Source organism: Callorhinchus milii, unplaced genomic scaffold (assembly GCF_018977255.1).
Source record: "Callorhinchus milii isolate IMCB2004 unplaced genomic scaffold, IMCB_Cmil_1.0 Scaffold18, whole genome shotgun sequence".
Taxonomy (NCBI): Eukaryota; Metazoa; Chordata; class Chondrichthyes; order Chimaeriformes; family Callorhinchidae; genus Callorhinchus; species Callorhinchus milii.
The window spans coordinates 7,714,466-7,732,812 of NW_024704759.1; the positions used below are offsets into that span (position 1 = coordinate 7,714,466).

The following is an 18,347-nucleotide window of genomic DNA, read 5'->3' on the forward strand; positions in this document are numbered from 1 at the left end:
CAGAGGATTTGAGTAGGTGGTTCAAGGCAGCATTATGGGGGAAAATGGATAAGCAGTCAGTATCCACCCCTTCACCTGTGAACAATCTTATATGTTTTGGATGAGAATTGATCATCAGATTACATGTTTTTGACCCTCGCATTGCTGTGTGAGTGACTCCAGTCTGCAGTTTAGCCCCTGATCAGCTGCTCTCCGGAGCCAATGCTACAGGCGACTTTACCAGATTATTATTTTGTGGTGGTTTCCCTTCTGGAGCTGAAAGTTCTTTGTTTTTTTTTGTTTTGACAGGCAGTCCTTCACTGTATCAGTAACCACAAGATGATGATGAGGCAAGTCCTACAAGATTCACGTTTGGTTGGTTTGCAGTTGCAAGGTGGAGCAATCCTGTCTCGACTGAAGAGAGAAGAAACTCGGTTTGCCTTCTCTGAGGACTATAGGTACGAACCTATCTTTTGGGGAGTCAGCCAAGTGTCCAGAAATTTCCCAGTACCGGGAATGGAATGCACACTCTCTGCCTGGAGGGACATATCTTGCTTACCTAGTTCCGACATGCATTAGGTACAGGTTGGAGAACTGTATGGCAAGCTTCCTACTACATTGGCTTGTCTCAATATTACATTGTAAAGGTATTGATGCATTGCCTGAAAGGGTGGTGGAAGCTGATTTGATAACAACTTTTAAGAGAGAAGTAGATAATTATTTGGGGAGGATAAGTTTGCAGGGCTATGGGGAGAGAGCGGGGGAGAGGAATTGATTTGGATAGCTGTTTTCAAAGAGCCAGCACAATGGGGCGAATGGCCTCCTTCTGTGCTGTATAATTGTATGATTCTATGTAAAAGTTACACTGATATAGCATTTGCATACATACTTGGATTCTGAATGGATCTATAACACTACCCACTCTTCCAACTCAGGGACGCTATGGATTCAGTCACATCTCTCTACAACAAGGTTGAGGAGGGTGTCCATACGCTGGTGACAAAGTCCAATTGGTGTTTGCAGCACTTAGAGTTCTTAAAGGTTCTGAGGACGCTGGAGGAAAAAATCCAAAAGGTCTGGCATTAGTTATTCATCTGCATTGTGAAAAATTGACTGTACTTTCCTGTTTATTCTTTGAGATACAACAAAAATATTGCTACAGTAGTAAAAAATCTCTGAATAACATAACTGGTTAATGCATGTAGGTTACAGTCTTGACGACAATAGTGACTTTTCTCAGGTCACTTTGCAGCCAGCAGTGCAACTGCATCAAAGTTCACATTTCTCTAGCGTGTATCATTTTGGGCTTAGAAACTGATAAGTACTGTGAATAGAACTCAGTTGACTGACATTGCTTCTCTCAGAACCATCCTGAAGGATTGTTTAGTAAGGACAACCCAGATCAGATTTCTGTCGAAGTTTGGGCATGTTGAGAGATGAGCTTTTCATTGCATCTGACCTGTGTCACACTGGACTGATGAAACACTCTCGCTGGTTACAATGGGTGAAAAATGTTCCAATCTCAACACCCTCATCCCTCGTCTTGATAATTTTGCCCGTTTGGAGATTGACACTCACCCATATATCCACACTCCCAGGACCACACACGATTAGGCCACAAGGCCACGACTGTGTGATTGGTTGGAGCCCGCACATACTGCTTGTCATTTCAAAGAGATGTAGTATTTTTCTAATCCATTTGTCTCTTGCGCTTGAAAAATGAGGAAGCCGAAAAGCAGAAGTAGAAATAGCATCTCTACTCTTATTAAACACAGATTGACTGAAGGGGGAAAAAAATACCATAGTATTTTACAGGTGAAAGCCAAGTAAATAGATCAAAAGACTATAAAGGATAAGAATGAATAGGAAAAAAAGGTGGCAAGAAATACAGAATTCAATTGTGTGGAGTCCCGTAGCGTAGAGATTAGAGTGCTCGCCTCCCAAGATGTGAAAAGGAAAAATTATTTTTTTATGAATCCCTGTTAAAAAAACAATAAAACTAATAAATATAATAATCCTTGTATTTGATATAGCTCCCTTATTATGCCATCAAGACGTCTCAAAGTGCTTCACGGGAGTTTACTGTAAAGCGATGGACTATGTGTATTTTGTGAGGGTAATAGAATTCTTTCTGATTTTGTGTAGGGACAATAACCAAGCAAATGTTTAGAAATGCAGTGTTTTTAGAGGGTGAGTGAGGGAAGGCTGAAAGTGCTGGATGAGAGAAGGGGCTTTTTGAGTTCATGGCACAGATCAGCCAAGGAGCTTTGACAACTCCTAATATGCTTTCACAGTGACTGCACCTTATTAATCCAAATTGTGCTGCTGTTGCATAAAATAGTCCAGAATTGCTCTTTCAAGTCAACCCATAATGATGTTAAATTATAATATTGCTCATTATCATTTCACACATTATTAAAACCAGAAGCAAAGTGCATTAAAATTGATTAAAATGTACTTAATTTAATTTAGACTTTGACAGTAAATTCAATAACTAGGTAATTCTTCATCACTCCTTCATTTTCTGTGCAGCTCAACGACTGGATTCTTTCTGAAGGTGAATCCTGTGTGAAGGACTCTGACTCCAGTGAAGATTCTCTCGATGCCATACAGCAAACACAGCAAAGATTCAGTGACCTCTTTTCGCTGGTCACAGTAAGTCATCTCTTTTACCATTTATTGGGCTACAGTCACATCTCTCCTCAAGTTCATACTCTGAGTGGGGAGAAAATTTAAAAGTATTCTTGAGTGTCCAGAATATTGCAAATTGATGAATTCAGTCTTAATTATGAAGCCTGTTTTCTGCAATTTCCTAAAAAGAAACTTCAAAATTAACAATAACTTGCATTCATATCAGCGCCCCTCATGCAGAGTAGCATAACCGGAGCCCCTGACAGTGGCGGAACATGACACAGAGCTGGGGTGCTAGAGAGGGTGAAAGGTGACCCTAGGTACTGTAGTAGAGGAAAGTCTCCAGGCGCGACCGAAAATGGGGAAGGAGTAGCAAGGTGAAGGGATACAGGTAGAGTGTTTCAGAGTTTCGGGGTGTAGTAGTGTAAGTTTTAAATTAAGACTGGATTTAAGAAATTGTCGTAGTCTGGATGCTCTGAAATGCCAAGGAATAGAATAAGTCTCGACCCAGGTGAAATTTCAACCCATATGAGCCATTCTCACGCTATTTTGCTACACGATCCTCGTACCCTTAATCTTCCTCTTCTTCAAGCATCTGTTAAATTTCCCATTAAAATAACAGATGGACCCTTCTTCAAATGGAGAAAAACTCCGGCGAAGTTTTGATGGATCAGATGTGTTTCTGTATTGTAAGATTCTATGAAACACTGATTTTGTTTGAAGCAAATTCTTTGCCGCTCACTTAATTTTGCCCACAAAATATACAGCCAATTCACTTTACAGTATATTCTGTGAAGCACTTTGAGTCGTCTCAAAGACACGATAAGACACCATGTCAAATGCAAGGCTTATTATCATAATTTCACTTATTCAATTGCTTTTGTGCTACCTTTGTATCCATATACACTGGTTGAAATTCCGCCTGAGTGAGAAAGTTTCACATTCCAACCAACCCTCTGTTTTCTAACCTACCCTCTTTGTTGTCTTTTTTTATTATCTGAAATGTATGCCTTTTTTTTTACTGACTTGCCCAACAGTGGAAATAACCTACTGTTTCCCAACCCTTCCTTGCCTTGAAGACCTCTATCAGGTCACCCCCATATCCTTCTGCTGATATAAAGCTGATTTATTCTGGCTTGAATGCACCAGTATGTGGTCTACTTCTCTTCAACCTTATCACCATTCAAACCATAGAAAGAATACCACAAGGGTTTAGAGCTGCTCCGAGAAGCTGATCAATTGAACGGTTCATCGTATCCTGAGTTTCCAGCCTTCAGGGAAATGGTGGAAACCTTCAAAGTGCGCATGAATAATCTTCAAACAAGAGCAAAGAGACGTCAAGAGGAGTTGGAGGCCCTGGTTCATCTGTACGCCTTCTGTGAGCAGGTCTGTACCTGGGGCCTGGTGCTCAGCAGGAAGCTTATGCTGCTTTTATACCACGGAAGCGATCGATCAGAGATCTAGTATCAGAGATTCCGATTAAATAAAAACACCAGTGTTGCTGGCCATCTCAACAATAATCAGGCAGATCTGAGGAGGTTTCTCTCCAGATGGAGCTAATTAATGCTAATTATTCCTTTAAGCTATGCCGAATTCTGGTTAATTTTTTTTAAGAGCATTGACGAGACAGGACTGTGACTGTCTCTAATAAAAAGTTTATTGTTCCATTTATTGTGAGTCAAACAGTAATGCTTGGCTGGGGCATTATTGTTCCCCCAGTCACACTCTGCAGTGATTGTGGGTTTTACCACAGCTCATTTGTTTTTCTGTCTGTATGTTCATTCCCAGGTGTTAATCCTTGCATTGGAGATGTTGTTGTCTGTTGGCTGATATACAACATACTGTCTACACGCAAGGAACTGAAAGTCAGAAATTCTACTTGCTGCACATGTAATAACTTTGACTACGTGTGGTAACGTGGGCTCAGCATTTGTCTTAGCTCTTATTGCCAGTCTCACTCCCCTTGGCAGCATTATATAATAACGCATGTTAATAATTACATGTTTTAGAATATTATGATCACCTCCCATGTGGTATTTTGATGACGTTTATTCTGGAAGTGCATTGCTAATATTTCGGATCGCCTCATACTATTTCAGGCGACACGGTTTGCAGCGGAGTGCAAGCACTACCTCAGGCAGCTGGACGTCGGGATGCCCAAAGTGCCCAGATCGGCCGTGCTGCAGCAGCTCGAGGGTTACCAGCAGAGGTTTGGAGAATTCTCTGAGGACAAGTTCCAGCAGACGAAAGTCCGGATTTCCGGCCTGAACAGCACCAAGGGCACAAAGGTATGGAACATGACCTGGCTGAAGTGTCAGGAGGTCAGGCAACTCCTGGAAGAAAAGCTGGAGATTTGCAGGAAGGCTTTAAGAGATGGTAACGATCATTGCACTGGTGACAAGAAATCACCAGGGGACAAGGTCCAAGAGGGCAGTGATAACCCAGCTACAAACTCCATTAATAACTCTGGTGACTCCATAACTCCAGAGGATGTAAGTTGGAAGAGAGAGAAAGACAATCAGCCCCAGCCTATGAAGAGAGTTCATAACTATAACGAAAACACAACCAGTACGCAAGATGTGGTTCATTCATCAAGTGGAATACCGATAATCTCTTCAACCTTTAATTGGCCCCTGTGGCTCCGTGCATCGCAAGGGTTGAACAGAGATAGTGGAACACAGTTCTGTTCTTTGCCCTCTTACACAGATGCCATCTTTTCTCCTCCTATCCGACGCAAAAGCTTTCCTTCCAGAAAGATCATGCAGGCGGCACAAGGCTTTCAGCTGTCAAGGCACCAGAGTTTCTGCTCTGAAGACGGAGGACCTAAGAACACTAAGCTGGTCGACAACAATAATTACCCCTCTCCCCATGTCAGCCCAATGCTGAGCCAGACTCAAGGACCAAACTTGTTACTTGGGACGATCCAGGAACCAACGACAGAAACAAAAAGACATTGCTGGTGAGAGCAGAACATACATACACACAATAATACACTTGTAGATGGAGAGTCTAGGTTTACACTCTTTGTGTTTGAGTCACTGTCACATCGAGACTTATTCTTGCTCCCTCTTTGTCTCTTGGTCATTTCAAGCACTAAACTGCAGCGAATCATGGAGGAGATGCTGATCACAGAGAGGAAGTACGTGCGCTCTCTCGGTTACATCATCGCTCACTACTTCCCCGAAATGGAGCGGCCAGATCTGCCCCAAGACCTCCGGGGCCAGCGAGCGACCATCTTTGGGAACCTGGAGAAGCTGCATGACTTCCACAGCCAGTACTTTCTGAAGGAGCTGGAGGCCTGTGTACAAGATCCCATTAGCGTCGGCCACAGCTTCCTCAGATATGTGAGTTACCCTCCAGATTGATATACAGTCAGTTTATGTTACGGTGTTTCCTGTGAAGGGCTTTGAGACATCTCAAAGACCTGACAAGGTGCTACATCAAATGCAAGGATTATTATCATTATTTATTGATGTTATTGGTCAGCTGGGTGTGTGAAGCACGCGGAAACCCATTACCACGCTCATTTAACAAAACAGCTTGATCCTGTGATGGTGGTGGGGGGTGAGCGGGGTTCTGGAGTGATGAGATCGGGTGGGCTGAGAGCCTTCTTCCTCCAGACCAAAGATCCGTCTGCCTGCTCAGGCAGGCGTTGCAGATCTTATTCATGGTTCAATGAGAGAAGAGAAAAGAGAAAAGAGTTTCTCCTGTGTCCAGGCCAACAACCCTCAGGAAAATGAATCGTTCATTCCAGGATTGTTTGTGTGGAGAATTGGCTGTGGCACATACAAATATACAGTCACTACACTTACTGTGAAATCCTGTGAAACACTTTGAAACATCCAGTAATGTAATAAGGCCCTATATCAAATTCAAGGATTATTATTATTATAATGTAAGGGTCAACAAGTGTGCTTTTAACAAGTGCTTCGATCTCCCTCTGTTCTCGCTCTTAGGAGGAGCAATTTGCCCTGTATGCGTTGTACAGCAAGAACAAGCCTCAATCGGATTTCCTGCTCAGCAGTCATGGCAACACTTTCTTCAGGGTAAATACTGGAATCACACTATCAGGGCTCACAATTCCATCCAATTTCATACAGACAGCCGTTTTGTCTTAGGATTCAAGATTCCACAAAATGTTACGGAAAATTCTTCAATTCATTCTTAATTTATAAGCATTTTTGTTTCAGAACTGCGGAAAATCAACTTCCAAATTAAGGTGAAGATGTTCATACCTATTTCACTTCAACCCTTCCACTCCATGACCCTTGCACTTCAGCCTGAGATGGACTCTAGTCCAGTTGCCTGAGGAGGACTGTGAGCTTAGCCCTCCACACCCCTCCCCCACCTTTACGTACCCCTATTCAACCCCTTTTGATGTAAATGCTGAGTTGGAACAATAACAAAGGAATACTGAATCTGTGCTCCTCTTTTACACTTCCTCTCCAAGTCTACAATGCTAAGGGAACTTTACAGAGTTCTCTCATATAACTTCCTTCACGACCAGTAACTCCCTACCTCTCTGATCTTCTTGTGCCCCATTCTTCTGCCTACCCCCTCCAAGCCACTGCTCTGAGATGCTAGTGAAGGACACTATATAAATGCAAGTTGTTGCTGAAAGAAAATCAGGGTGACCGTTTGTGGCATTTTGTAACCCATTCCTTATGGTAACAAGGAATTGTATTTTGCCATGTTTCACTGTGTGTTCCTTTAGGATAACAGAAGGCATGCACAGTGAAACATTTCAAATTACGCCCGGTTAACTAGGTATGTATTCAGGTTCCTGATGCATGGAATTTAAAGAAGCAAGAGACTTGTATTGAAAAGTTACTGGGCTAACTTCAGCATTGAAATGGTTAACCTCCCCACTTCTTCTTCTTCCTTGGCAGTCTAAACAGCTGGAGCTGGGAGATAAGATGGACTTGGCTTCCTACCTGCTGAAACCCATCCAGAGAATCAGCAAATACAACTTACTTCTGAAGGACATGATCAAAGAGTGTGGGACAGCCCAGAGCCAGGAGCGAAAGGAACTTCTCGTAGCTCATGAGATCGTCCGCTTCCAGCTTCGACATGGAAACGACCTACTTGCCATGGACGATATACAGGAATGTGATGTAAGTGTTGCTTCACTTCCGCCCATTCTGACTAGGTAGGCACAGTGTGTCCCTCTGTGGAGAGACAGAAAGGGACCATTTGTTTCCAGGCAAAGAGAAGTTTCCATGCACATGTTGACCTTTCAGTCTGGTTTCGATACTGTCATTTGAAATCTTACTCAGTTCTATATAGTTCCCTTTGAGATGTCCCTTTCAAGGCTTTTCCATTCATTGCTCAAAAGCAAACATGGAGCTTCCATTCAATTTCGAAGATTACACAAAACACTTGTTGTAAAGCCCTCAATGTGCAAGATTGGCTCTAATTTGTTATGCTGCAATTTAAACCCTTCCTGTATGATAGAACACAGAAAAAAGCCGAATCCTAATGGCAGAAAATCTATTCCCAGGTGAACCTGAAGGAACAAGGCCAACTCTTACGTCAAGATGAATTCATCATATGGTACGGACGAAAGAAATTGTACAGGCACGTCTTTCTCTTTGAAGACCTTATACTCTTCAGCAAGACCAAGAAAACAGAGGGAAGCAATGACATCTACATTTACAAGCAATCTTTTAAGGTACTAAGAATGTTTTTCAATCTAGAATTGTCCGCTACTGAAAGCTGAACTAACCTGAAGTGGATAACACTGTAATGTAACACATTTACATCAATTGCATTAATGTAGTATAGAATTATATCTGTACATCAAATATCTGATTAGGTAATGTTGATTCTATTTGTTAGACGTTCTCGCGTGAAAATTCTTCATTTTCCCAGGGATAAGCCCAAGCAAAGTAGATTTGGATGAAAAGCTTGTTTCTCCCTGATGGATTAGATTTAATGCATGCTCTGTGTTGCTTATATGTTTTAGACATCCGAAATAGGAATAACGCACAACTCCGGTGAGAGTGGGTTGCGCTTTGAAATTTGGTTTAGGCGGCAGAAATCCCAGGATACCTATATATTACACTCCCCATCTCCCGAGGTGAAGCAAGCCTGGATAGAAGACTTGGAGAGAATACTGTGGAACCAAGCCTTGAGGAACAGAGGTCAGTAAACTAATGTGAAGGATGCACTGAAATAAATATATACTAAAGATAGAAAGTCATTAACAATCCTAGGGTTCAGATTCAATACTCTCGTACACTTCTAATATTTACATTGTATACATTTTTTTACTTTGTTGGGAAAGTGTCATACGTTTGGTGATTTTTCTTGGACGCACTTGTGTTTGGATTAACTGAGTACAGGATTCAGGCTTTCTCCTTAATGCAGAACCTTCTTGAATGCTGTCTATTCACCCTCATAATTGTCACCTATCTTCCAAGTCATAGAGTGGCTTTATATCTGGGGAACGGAGCAAATCCAACTCTGCAATTCAATCTCTTTCTAAGATGATTTTCCAACCCAAAAAATTTGCAAGTATTTCCCTGAATCGTAATTTTGTTTATTTTAATCTCACATGATGTTCTTTATCAATTGCCTTCTGAAAATGATATCTACCAGGAAATCGTGTCGATTTAAATAACTGCTAACAAAAAGCATTGTGTCTTGTACCCTCTATGGTGAGAAAGTGATCTGGATGACACCTAACAACACTTTGAAACTTTTAAATTCTGTTTGCAAGTTTGCATCGTATTTAACCCTTTCTCCCCTGCAAATAATATATGGCATATTCTCCCTTGACTCAGCAAAGTGTTTGTATTTATGTCTCAAAATAGTAATGAGCAGGCAATTAACTATATTCTCCCTTCTGTTTAAATACAGGCTCTAAATTTTCTTTAATATCTTCTGAATCAAATTCCCACAATGGTTTTAAAGATAAATGCACCATGTGGTATTGAACCACGTAGACTAAATATCTGATATTTTATCTCTGGTGAGTTAGCTGGTCTGTGTTGAGACAGTCATGGGTGGCGTTATACTTGGCATCTCTGGTCTGCGGAGAAAGGGAAATGATCAGTTTTTCTCATTCTCGATTGCTACCCAGCCATCGTTGCGGCAACTGTGTCTGTTTGGTGTTGGGGAAGCCAAAATTAAACTCTAACATGATGCCTTCATGGTTGAACGGGGTGCCAGTTCTAACTGGCCAAGCTAACGTGAAGAATGGAGGACTGGAGGGTTTCCAGTGTCTGTATCTGCACACTTGCGTGTTTTACTATCTTCAGGAAAAAAGGGACAAGGCAAGAAAAATGACTCCAGGCCTATTTTGAATGTGTTAACCTGACCATAAAGCATGGAGCTGTCACTCTGTCCATTAATAAAGACATAGCATTGTAAAATCCCAGGACTTTATTCATCCCAGAGGTTCACTGTGCTGAAGCCTTTCTGTCTACCTTGTCTGGTAATGATTGCAGAATGGTTTGAGACATTTTGCTGTGATAAGCTGCCATTATTTTGGGTTTGGGTGGGGGGCAGTCAGATATCTGACATGTGCAGAAATCCATCACCATGCTTAAGAGTATCCAAACCAAGCTGCCATAAAAATGCAAGTTCTTTCTAGTCTTATCTGCTAGTCTCGAGATAAACCAGGTATATAGCATTGACTGAGAATCATGCCTGAGCTAAAAGGACAGTCTACAGCCTTTCAAAAAAAGTTTTCTATCGGAACACACAGGTAATGAATCAATGCCTGACTTAACTCTTTGAACATAACAGGGTGTTCACTAACTGGCATGGAGTGCATTATTATGCTTAAGTAATTTTTTCTAGTTTTTTTTCTCAAATATAAAAGCAGTCCCTATCAATTCTGAAATTCCTTCTTTAGAGCTTCGGATGCAGGAGAGGGTGTTTATGGGAATTGGCTGTAAGCCTTTTATGGACATCAAACCTAGCGAAGCGGCCATCAATGACCGAGCGGTTGACTGCGTCACAAAAGGGAAAGGTATGAGTTTAACACCCAGGTTAGCAAGCCTCTAAAGAGGGACTGCACTGGACTGGAACACCCAGCATTTATTCACGCTTAGGCCTGAGTCTAAGCACAGGCCAAACAGACAGTGAAATCTTTCTCTCCATCAAGAAGATGATTTCAACATAAAAACTTGCCTGTCCTTAAACTGCTCCTATTCCCCTTTCAGAGGCTACAACGTGTTACGGATGAGATTCTCACACTGGTGTAGCGGACCTTGCTCTAACCTTGTTGGGATTCAGGTGCTCTGTCAGAGAGGTTGCAGGGGAATTTGGGATTGGATCTGTCCTTTTCCACATTGACAAAGGGGGTGGGTGTGATGCACTATGTGATGATATGTTTAGCGAAACATATGATGCTACAGTACTGGGATGATATTAATTTACAATGGAATTAAGTAGGTTGCCAGGCTGCAGCAACTCAAGGTCTTCACTTAAAGTTCCTTCAGGCCCGAGCACCTCCACATGTTGGTGATTTTCTTCCACCCGCCTCTGCTGCTTGCCCTCTCCACTCAACTAACTTGCTCACCCCCGTCTACTTGGCTAACCTGGGCCTGTCTGCTGCCCATTCACACCACCATCAGTGTCTCAGCAACTATGGCCTTAATCTCTTAGTCCTTCTTCTATCCCTTCATCTCACACTCCCCCTCTACTGGTCATTAAATACAAATGTCTTTAAATGGAATAAACTTGTTCTCACAATAATTATTTTATCTTTAATGCCTTTGATTTACAGCCCAGCGATTGCAAAAAGGACTCACACGTGCATTTTACTTAGACCGTTGAGTGAACTTCAACGACAACATAACATATTTTCCCCCTTTTATCTTTCAGACGCCAGAATGCCAACACTGCTAGCTGGGGCTGTTCTGGAACAGGCAAAAAGACCGAATTCCACTGGCTCCAATGGCAGTATCTGCTCTTCGGGCAGCCATGCTTCTTCTTCATCTTCAGGCTTCGGTTCCCTCAACATGCACCTTTACGCCTCTTCTCCATCCACCTCAGGAGGCACTGCTCTCATCAATGGGGCTTTCTATAATATGCACATGCGCATTGATGAAGATGACTTGGAGTGTGACCCAGATGACAGGCGTAAGTGAACAAATCACAGCAAGTATGATTTATGTGAAGAAATACTTCCTGGTCTCATAGCCCTAATACTTCATAGCCCTAATTGATGCCATTTTGTCCTGCTGCCTCAGTGTATCTGAAAGTCTTAATCTGTGTTTATTTTCTTCCAGTAAAGTACTGTCCCGCTTTCTTTGTCTGCAGCTGAGAGTTCAGAGACATCTTCCCAGTGCAACTCTGCAGAGAGCATGAGTGGCTTTAGCAGCTCGGAGCACAGCAGCCTTTCTCTCACTGGAGGAGACGCAGACGAGTTGTCTTCACTCTGCTCCTCGTCCTGCAAACCCATCTCAGATGTGTGCTCCCATAGTGCATCTCCATTCACAATCCCTGGAGCATCGAAAGAAGAGCAGCCATTTGGCCATTACCTGAAGAAAGTAAACATTCTGTGCAGTTTGCACTTTTTCCTTAGTGCTCTGGGATGGTACCATGCGTGAGGGGCCCTATATATAAGGCAACTTGTTGTTGTTTCCTTATCTTAAATGACATGTGTTGATTTAGAAGAATGGAGAAATTAATTCAGTATTCTCATCTGTTGAGTTTTGTTAAACAATGGGGTGAAGTTTGTGTTATATCTTAACCAAGATATTCAGAGGCATTTGATGCAGATTTGGAATTGCCCCTTCAAGGTGTTCTGTTTTCAGAGTGGGGTTCCTTCAATTCAGAACGTAACAGTTCTGGGAAGGAGTTTCTTAATTATCAAATATTGTTAAGAAATAGTGCAAAATTGGCGCTTAATGTCTCCAAAGATTTCAGACTATTTTCTTTGATCTTCATTGGTTTTGTGTGTGTGGTGTGCATGAGTGAGTGTATATGCACATAGATAGATTGCCACGTGCATCACTATTATATTCTTGCACATCATTTCACGTTTCGCCCACAAAATGCACAGTCAATTCACTTTACAGTAAGTGCTTTGAAACATCTCAAAGACAAAATGCAAGGATTATTATAATTATCATTATCATGTATTTGTACAATTGGATTCTGCCTGTTCAGGTGAATGTTAAAGATATCATGGAACTATTTGAAAAAGAAGGGATTCTCTCCTAATGTCCTAGCCACCAGTCCCTCAGATAAAATTCATCATTCACTTCATGACTGTTTGTGGGACATTGCTGTGCACAAATTGGCTGCCAAATGTGCCTTCAAAATAGAGTCTCCGCACTTTACAGTGAATCCTGTGAAGCACTTTGAGAAGTCTCGAAGACGTGATAAGATGTTGTACCAAATAATAATAATAATAATAATCCTTGCATTTGATATAGTGCTTTTCATGTCGGGAGGACGTCCCAAAGCGCTTCACAGAACACACTGTAAAGTGAATTGACTGTATATTTGTGGGCGAATGCGGCAGCCAATTGCGCACAGCAATGTCCCACAAACAGTCGTAGATTAAAAATGACCAATTTATTATTGTTTTTGGTTTTGGAGGGATTATTATTAGGCTCTGTGTGGAGTAAGGAAACTTGCCCAAGGTTTCGCCCTCTGCCTGGAATTGAACTCAGGTCTCTCACTTGCAAAGCAAGTGCTCTAACCATTGAGCTACAGGACTCCACAAGGATTATTTTTGTATTCTTGTTTGTTATGTGTAGAATCAAACAGGTTTTATTTTATTTTGTTCTAGGATAATTCTGCTGATATTCCTTCAAATCACTCAACAGCAGTCTGAAGCATCTGGCGAACCACTTATTAGGTATTTCTACTGAGAAACACAATACATGTCAATAAGAGGATTCTAACTGTTATGGTTTATTCATTGTCCTTATGGCTTAATGTGAGTCAGACTATCCATTAACTCTTTGCAGTTACATCTGGCCAATTCAATCTCATCCTTTCCATAGCCAAGGTTTAAAATGCATTGTCAGCCTTTGATGTTTTGATTGCCTGCTTTCAGTTCCTCCAGTGATAATAATAATCCTTGCATTTGATATAGCGCCTTACCACGTCATTGAGATGTCTCAAGGCACTTCACAGGATACACTGTAAAGCGGATTGACTGTGAATTCTGTGAGAGTGGAAGCTGGCAGAATGAAATAGAAAGGGCAATTGAAAGCTTTTTGAAATTGAAACCTCCCTTGCCTCCTTCAAAACCCATCTCAAGACCTTCCTCTTCGACCGTGCTTTTGGATCACCCTCCTTCCCCACCTGCCCTCCCCAATCCCGACCGCCAGCTCGGGTCCGAACACTGACTGTCCAGCGCTTTGGGACGTCCTCCTGATGTGAAAGGCGCTATGCACATGTAATTTTGTTGTTGTTGTTTTACTTATAGCAAATGTTAGAACAGTGAACACATTTTTTTTGAAAAAATAAGGAGAATGAGGAAGAAAAGAATATGAAAAAGCAATGATGGAGAGTTTACAGAAACATTTTATAAAATGATTTGTATCTTTGTTTTAATATTTATATTAGTGATTGATATTTAGTGATTAATATCATAGTAATAGTTTTCCCAATAATTGAGCAGCTTTTTGGTAGTTTGCAGTATTAATTTTTTTTGGCATCACACCTTGCCTAAACTGAAATTACAGTGCAATACAAATACATTTATATAGCCTTTCATGTTGGAAGGATGTCTCAAAGTGCTTGAAACTGCTGGCTGGGCACTTGAGCTGGAAGTGGGAACCAAGGAGGGAGGGGAGGGGAAAGATGAATGAAAGTGTGGTCAATGAGCAGTGACCAATGAATGCAGTGAATTAAGATGTGTGTGATTTCCCCATGAATGTCCCAATGGACTATAGATACTAATGACAGCTGTAGTAACCCAAAGCTCTGTTAATCAGAGCTGTGGAAGAATTAACCATTAGCCTAGCAGTGGCTCACTTTCATTAGTACTGCCAGATAGAAAATTAAATTACCATTGACAGACCGAGTTACAACAGATGGGAAAATCGCACCATGGATCCAACCCAAAACACTGCCAATTCTCTATGACCTGGAGATGACGTTAGCTGCAGAATCTTGTGTCAATACATATTAACATGCCAGAGTCAATTGGGGAATACAAAACACTCTGGCAGGCTCCCAGAAACAGACAGACATTGCCTTATTATCATTCTACAGTCGCTCCCGTACTTTAATCATTTGTCTTGTAAACTAAGTGTCTGCTTTTGCCATTATAACCAAAGTTGATTGTCAACACTTTACATGGCACTACACTAGGAAAGTTCACTTCTATTAAAAGAGAGAGGATCACCGCACAGACACAGTTGCCAGTCAATGCAATGCGCACTGATTCAATACCTGTATTTTAATATGTGTACTTGTTTCTTGACTAGGTCTGAAATCTGCCGAATAACAAACTGAACCTTGTTGGGGAAGCCTTGCTGACAGAACTTAAACCTGCGCTGAGGCTTGAAATTTGATTTCAGTTAAAGCTGCAGCGAGTGAACAGATTTGCACTGGTTTGTTGTGCCACCTGAGCTTTTCTATGACAGATTGTCCTTTCAGTTTGGAAGAACAGATGCTCCTCTACAGCGGAATTCTAAAATGACTCATTAGTCTCAAAGAACCAGCTTGGCCCCACAGCTGGTGGCAACATAAGGCTCAGTGATGTTATGTCCCAAAGCCTGAACCCAAACCAAGGTCAAGGGAAGGAGAGGAACTTGCAATCAAGTCGCCATGGCTGCAAGGCTGAAACCATTTTGTAATTGTATCATTCAATGATTCCAAGGCTCGGGATCTGAAGCGTGGAAAAAAAGAGAAATGTAAATGAAAAGTAATGGTCACTGGATTGGGGAAAATCTGACTGTTGATACATAAACCTCCAAACTGGATTAATCAAAGAGCGGGGATGAAATGTTTAATTGTCATCCAACTATGTAATCATAAACATGGATTAAAGCTGACCTAAATCTCAATTAATAGTGTGTTGCACTTTGTGCTACAGCGGGTCAATGTTCTCTTTAGGCTCTAATGGGCATAGACTGGTCTAATGTGCACCATGCGTAAATGCATGCAAATCCAGAGAAGGAATGACAATGCTTCTGCGCTCTGAGATGCTACGCCACCTCAAGGGTGCAATGCAATTGCATGTTGTTGTTATTGTTGACAGGCACCTTTAATATATAATTAACAAGTAATGACAGGATTAGTTGTTAATCACATTATTACGGGAAATTTCCTCTGTACACGTTTGCACAAGGCAGATAGTACACACTTGTTTACACATGACATACATTACATCCCAATGTATTGTATGATACAAAATCTCAATAGCAAATGCTATACGTCAGCTTGGCTCAGTTAGTCACACTCTCACCTCTGAGTCAGAAGCTTAGGGTTCAAGCCCCAGCTTAATGTCTCGTCCTTCGGCTGAGACATTAAACTTAGATCCTACCTACCTGTTTAGGTAGACGTTAAAGATGTTTGAAAAGAGAAGGGCATTTCTTCCAATGTCTTTGCAAACAGTCTACCATGATATAACATCTGGTCATTCCTTCATGGCTCTTTGCCATGTGCAGATTGGTTGCCATACTGGCTGTCAGATGTTTTGACAGGAAGATTTTATATCAGTTGCAAGCTTATTGATTATTTTCTTAAATGTCAGTTACGATATTCGCCCTCACTTGAATTCCTTAATTTTTATGAACTTTAAACGGCCGCTAGTCTTTTTGATGCCAGTGAAAGGTGTCCCATTTTGTAATTTTATCATTCACTTCTAGGCAAAGTAAACTTTTCTAATTTCACTTAATCCTCCATCAAGCTATCTGGAAATGTCTGCCAAATATGTCTTTATCCTCAACTCTGATATAATGTAAAATGTTTAGGTAATGGCTGTTTTTTCTAATGGTTCTGTTGTTTTTTTATGTAAATTGGAATCAATGTGTTTATAAGTGTTGAATTTCTGGAGTTACTGAGTAATTTCCATTTTATGTGAACTGTAACTGTGTTGCTATGCAACTGAAAATGTATTAAAGGTTTCATTTGAACCATTTAGTATCAGAAGCTGTATCCCGATCACATCGCTCGCCTAAAATGAGTTGCTCGGTTACAAGCTAACCTGCAGACGGTAAATATTAGCAGTCTTCATTGAGATTAATGTCGCTGAACTGGAAAACGGTCCCAAGGCTGTCTGATTCCTCCAGTAGGTTTAATGAAAATGCACTTGAGTCAAATCGAGTTTGCCAAATAATGATACCGAGTGAACGCCTCAGAAATGCAGCAATGTGAGTAACGTTGTCCATGGAACAGTCTTTGCTGATCTGGCATATCACAGTAGCCCTGCACACCACTGTACTGGTGGATACAAAATGCATCAATAGAAATAATAATTCTTACATTTGATATAGCACCTTATCACAGTGTTGAGGCATCTCAAAGCACTTCACAGAATATATTGTAAAGTGTAGTGATTGTTTTGTGGGCGAAATGTGGCAACCAATTACACAAAGCAGTATCCCACAAACGGTCGTTTTAAATATTTAAATGTTGTAATATTTAAGTTATTACAAATAATAATAATCTTGCACTAGCAACAGACCATAATGGAGCCACATTGTTTTCCAATAAAGTCACTTTAGCTATTAAATGTAAATAGTATTTATCATGTTAGATGCAGTAATATACTTGATATGTTATAGACCAAGGTTCCTGACCAACAATCCCCAGATAAAACTGGTCATTTACTTCATGGTTGTTTGTAGGACATTGATATGTGCAAATTGGTTGCAGAGTCCACTTATAAATGCACAATCAATACACTTTACAGTAAATTCTGGGAATCGCTTTGACACATCCTCTTGCCGTGAAAGGTGCGATAACAAATGCAGGAATGTTCTATATATTTTTCAAGCTCAGCTAAGTTTTCCCCAACTCCTCTACCCCGCCTCAATTGGCAACACTCACTGTCAAAGCTAACAGATGAATAATGACCACTTGGGTGTGCTAGACGAACAGTGATCAGCACCCATGGAACTGTGGCCCAATAGAAGGAGTTAAACTCTTTCGGGAGGGGGCGAATTATAGTAAAAAACAGATTGGAACATGCATTCATTGCTCCAAATGGGTTGAGCTGTGTCAGTGTGATAATTGGACTAAATTATAGATGGGTTCTTATTTAAATGGAAATCGCATAATAAATGACAATAATTACATTGAGCGGAATTCGCCCTCTCTTGCGGGGAGAGGGTCAACTGAAGCAATTAATGGCACGATTAACATTGTTTCACTAACGATCAAAGGATTTGTAATGAATTCTTTAGGAAGAAACATTTTCTCCCTTGTCTTGGGTTTATGTTTCCCACTTCACATTTTCAGACATTTGCTGTTGAGAAGTGTGTCTATGTGTGTGTGTATGTGTGTGTGTGGTGAGGTTGTGGGGGAGGTTCTATCTCCCAAAATAATAGACGTGACAGAATTTTTCTACCCCTTTTCAGTCTCTTACATAATCTACATTCATCAGAGGGATTGGAGATTTATTTCACTGCTCTTTTATTGAAGACTGCATGATACATCGTAATCTGAGCTGTGGGACAGAGATGCATTCTCAATAATGCTGACACGCCCCAACCGCTAAATTATAGTGATCCGCACAAGCAAATTCCCAGCAATGTCTAATGCTAACAATAATTAATGGTTCTGATTAAATGTAATTATGAATTCCAATGGTG

At 41.1% G+C, this 18,347-nt stretch overlaps 1 protein-coding gene across 1 annotated transcript in view; it reads left to right on the forward strand.

The window, feature by feature from the left end:
* The window catches only part of LOC103191199 (pleckstrin homology domain-containing family G member 4B), a 30,015-nt gene extending 14,011 nt beyond the window's left edge, over positions 1–16,004 (forward strand). The window contains exons 8-20 of the mRNA XM_042341858.1: positions 289–437; positions 915–1,053; positions 2,512–2,634; positions 3,805–3,996; positions 4,710–5,569; positions 5,702–5,954; positions 6,567–6,656; positions 7,500–7,724; positions 8,111–8,281; positions 8,576–8,753; positions 11,446–11,703; positions 11,884–12,113; positions 15,015–16,004. Coding sequence (XP_042197792.1) covers positions 289–437; positions 915–1,053; positions 2,512–2,634; positions 3,805–3,996; positions 4,710–5,569; positions 5,702–5,954; positions 6,567–6,656; positions 7,500–7,724; positions 8,111–8,281; positions 8,576–8,753; positions 11,446–11,703; positions 11,884–12,113; positions 15,015–15,020 — 2,874 coding nt within the window. The 3' untranslated portion in view covers positions 15,021–16,004. The remainder of the gene's footprint in view (positions 1–288; positions 438–914; positions 1,054–2,511; positions 2,635–3,804; positions 3,997–4,709; positions 5,570–5,701; positions 5,955–6,566; positions 6,657–7,499; positions 7,725–8,110; positions 8,282–8,575; positions 8,754–11,445; positions 11,704–11,883; positions 12,114–15,014) is intronic.
* The last annotated feature ends 2,343 nt before the right edge of the window (positions 16,005–18,347 follow it).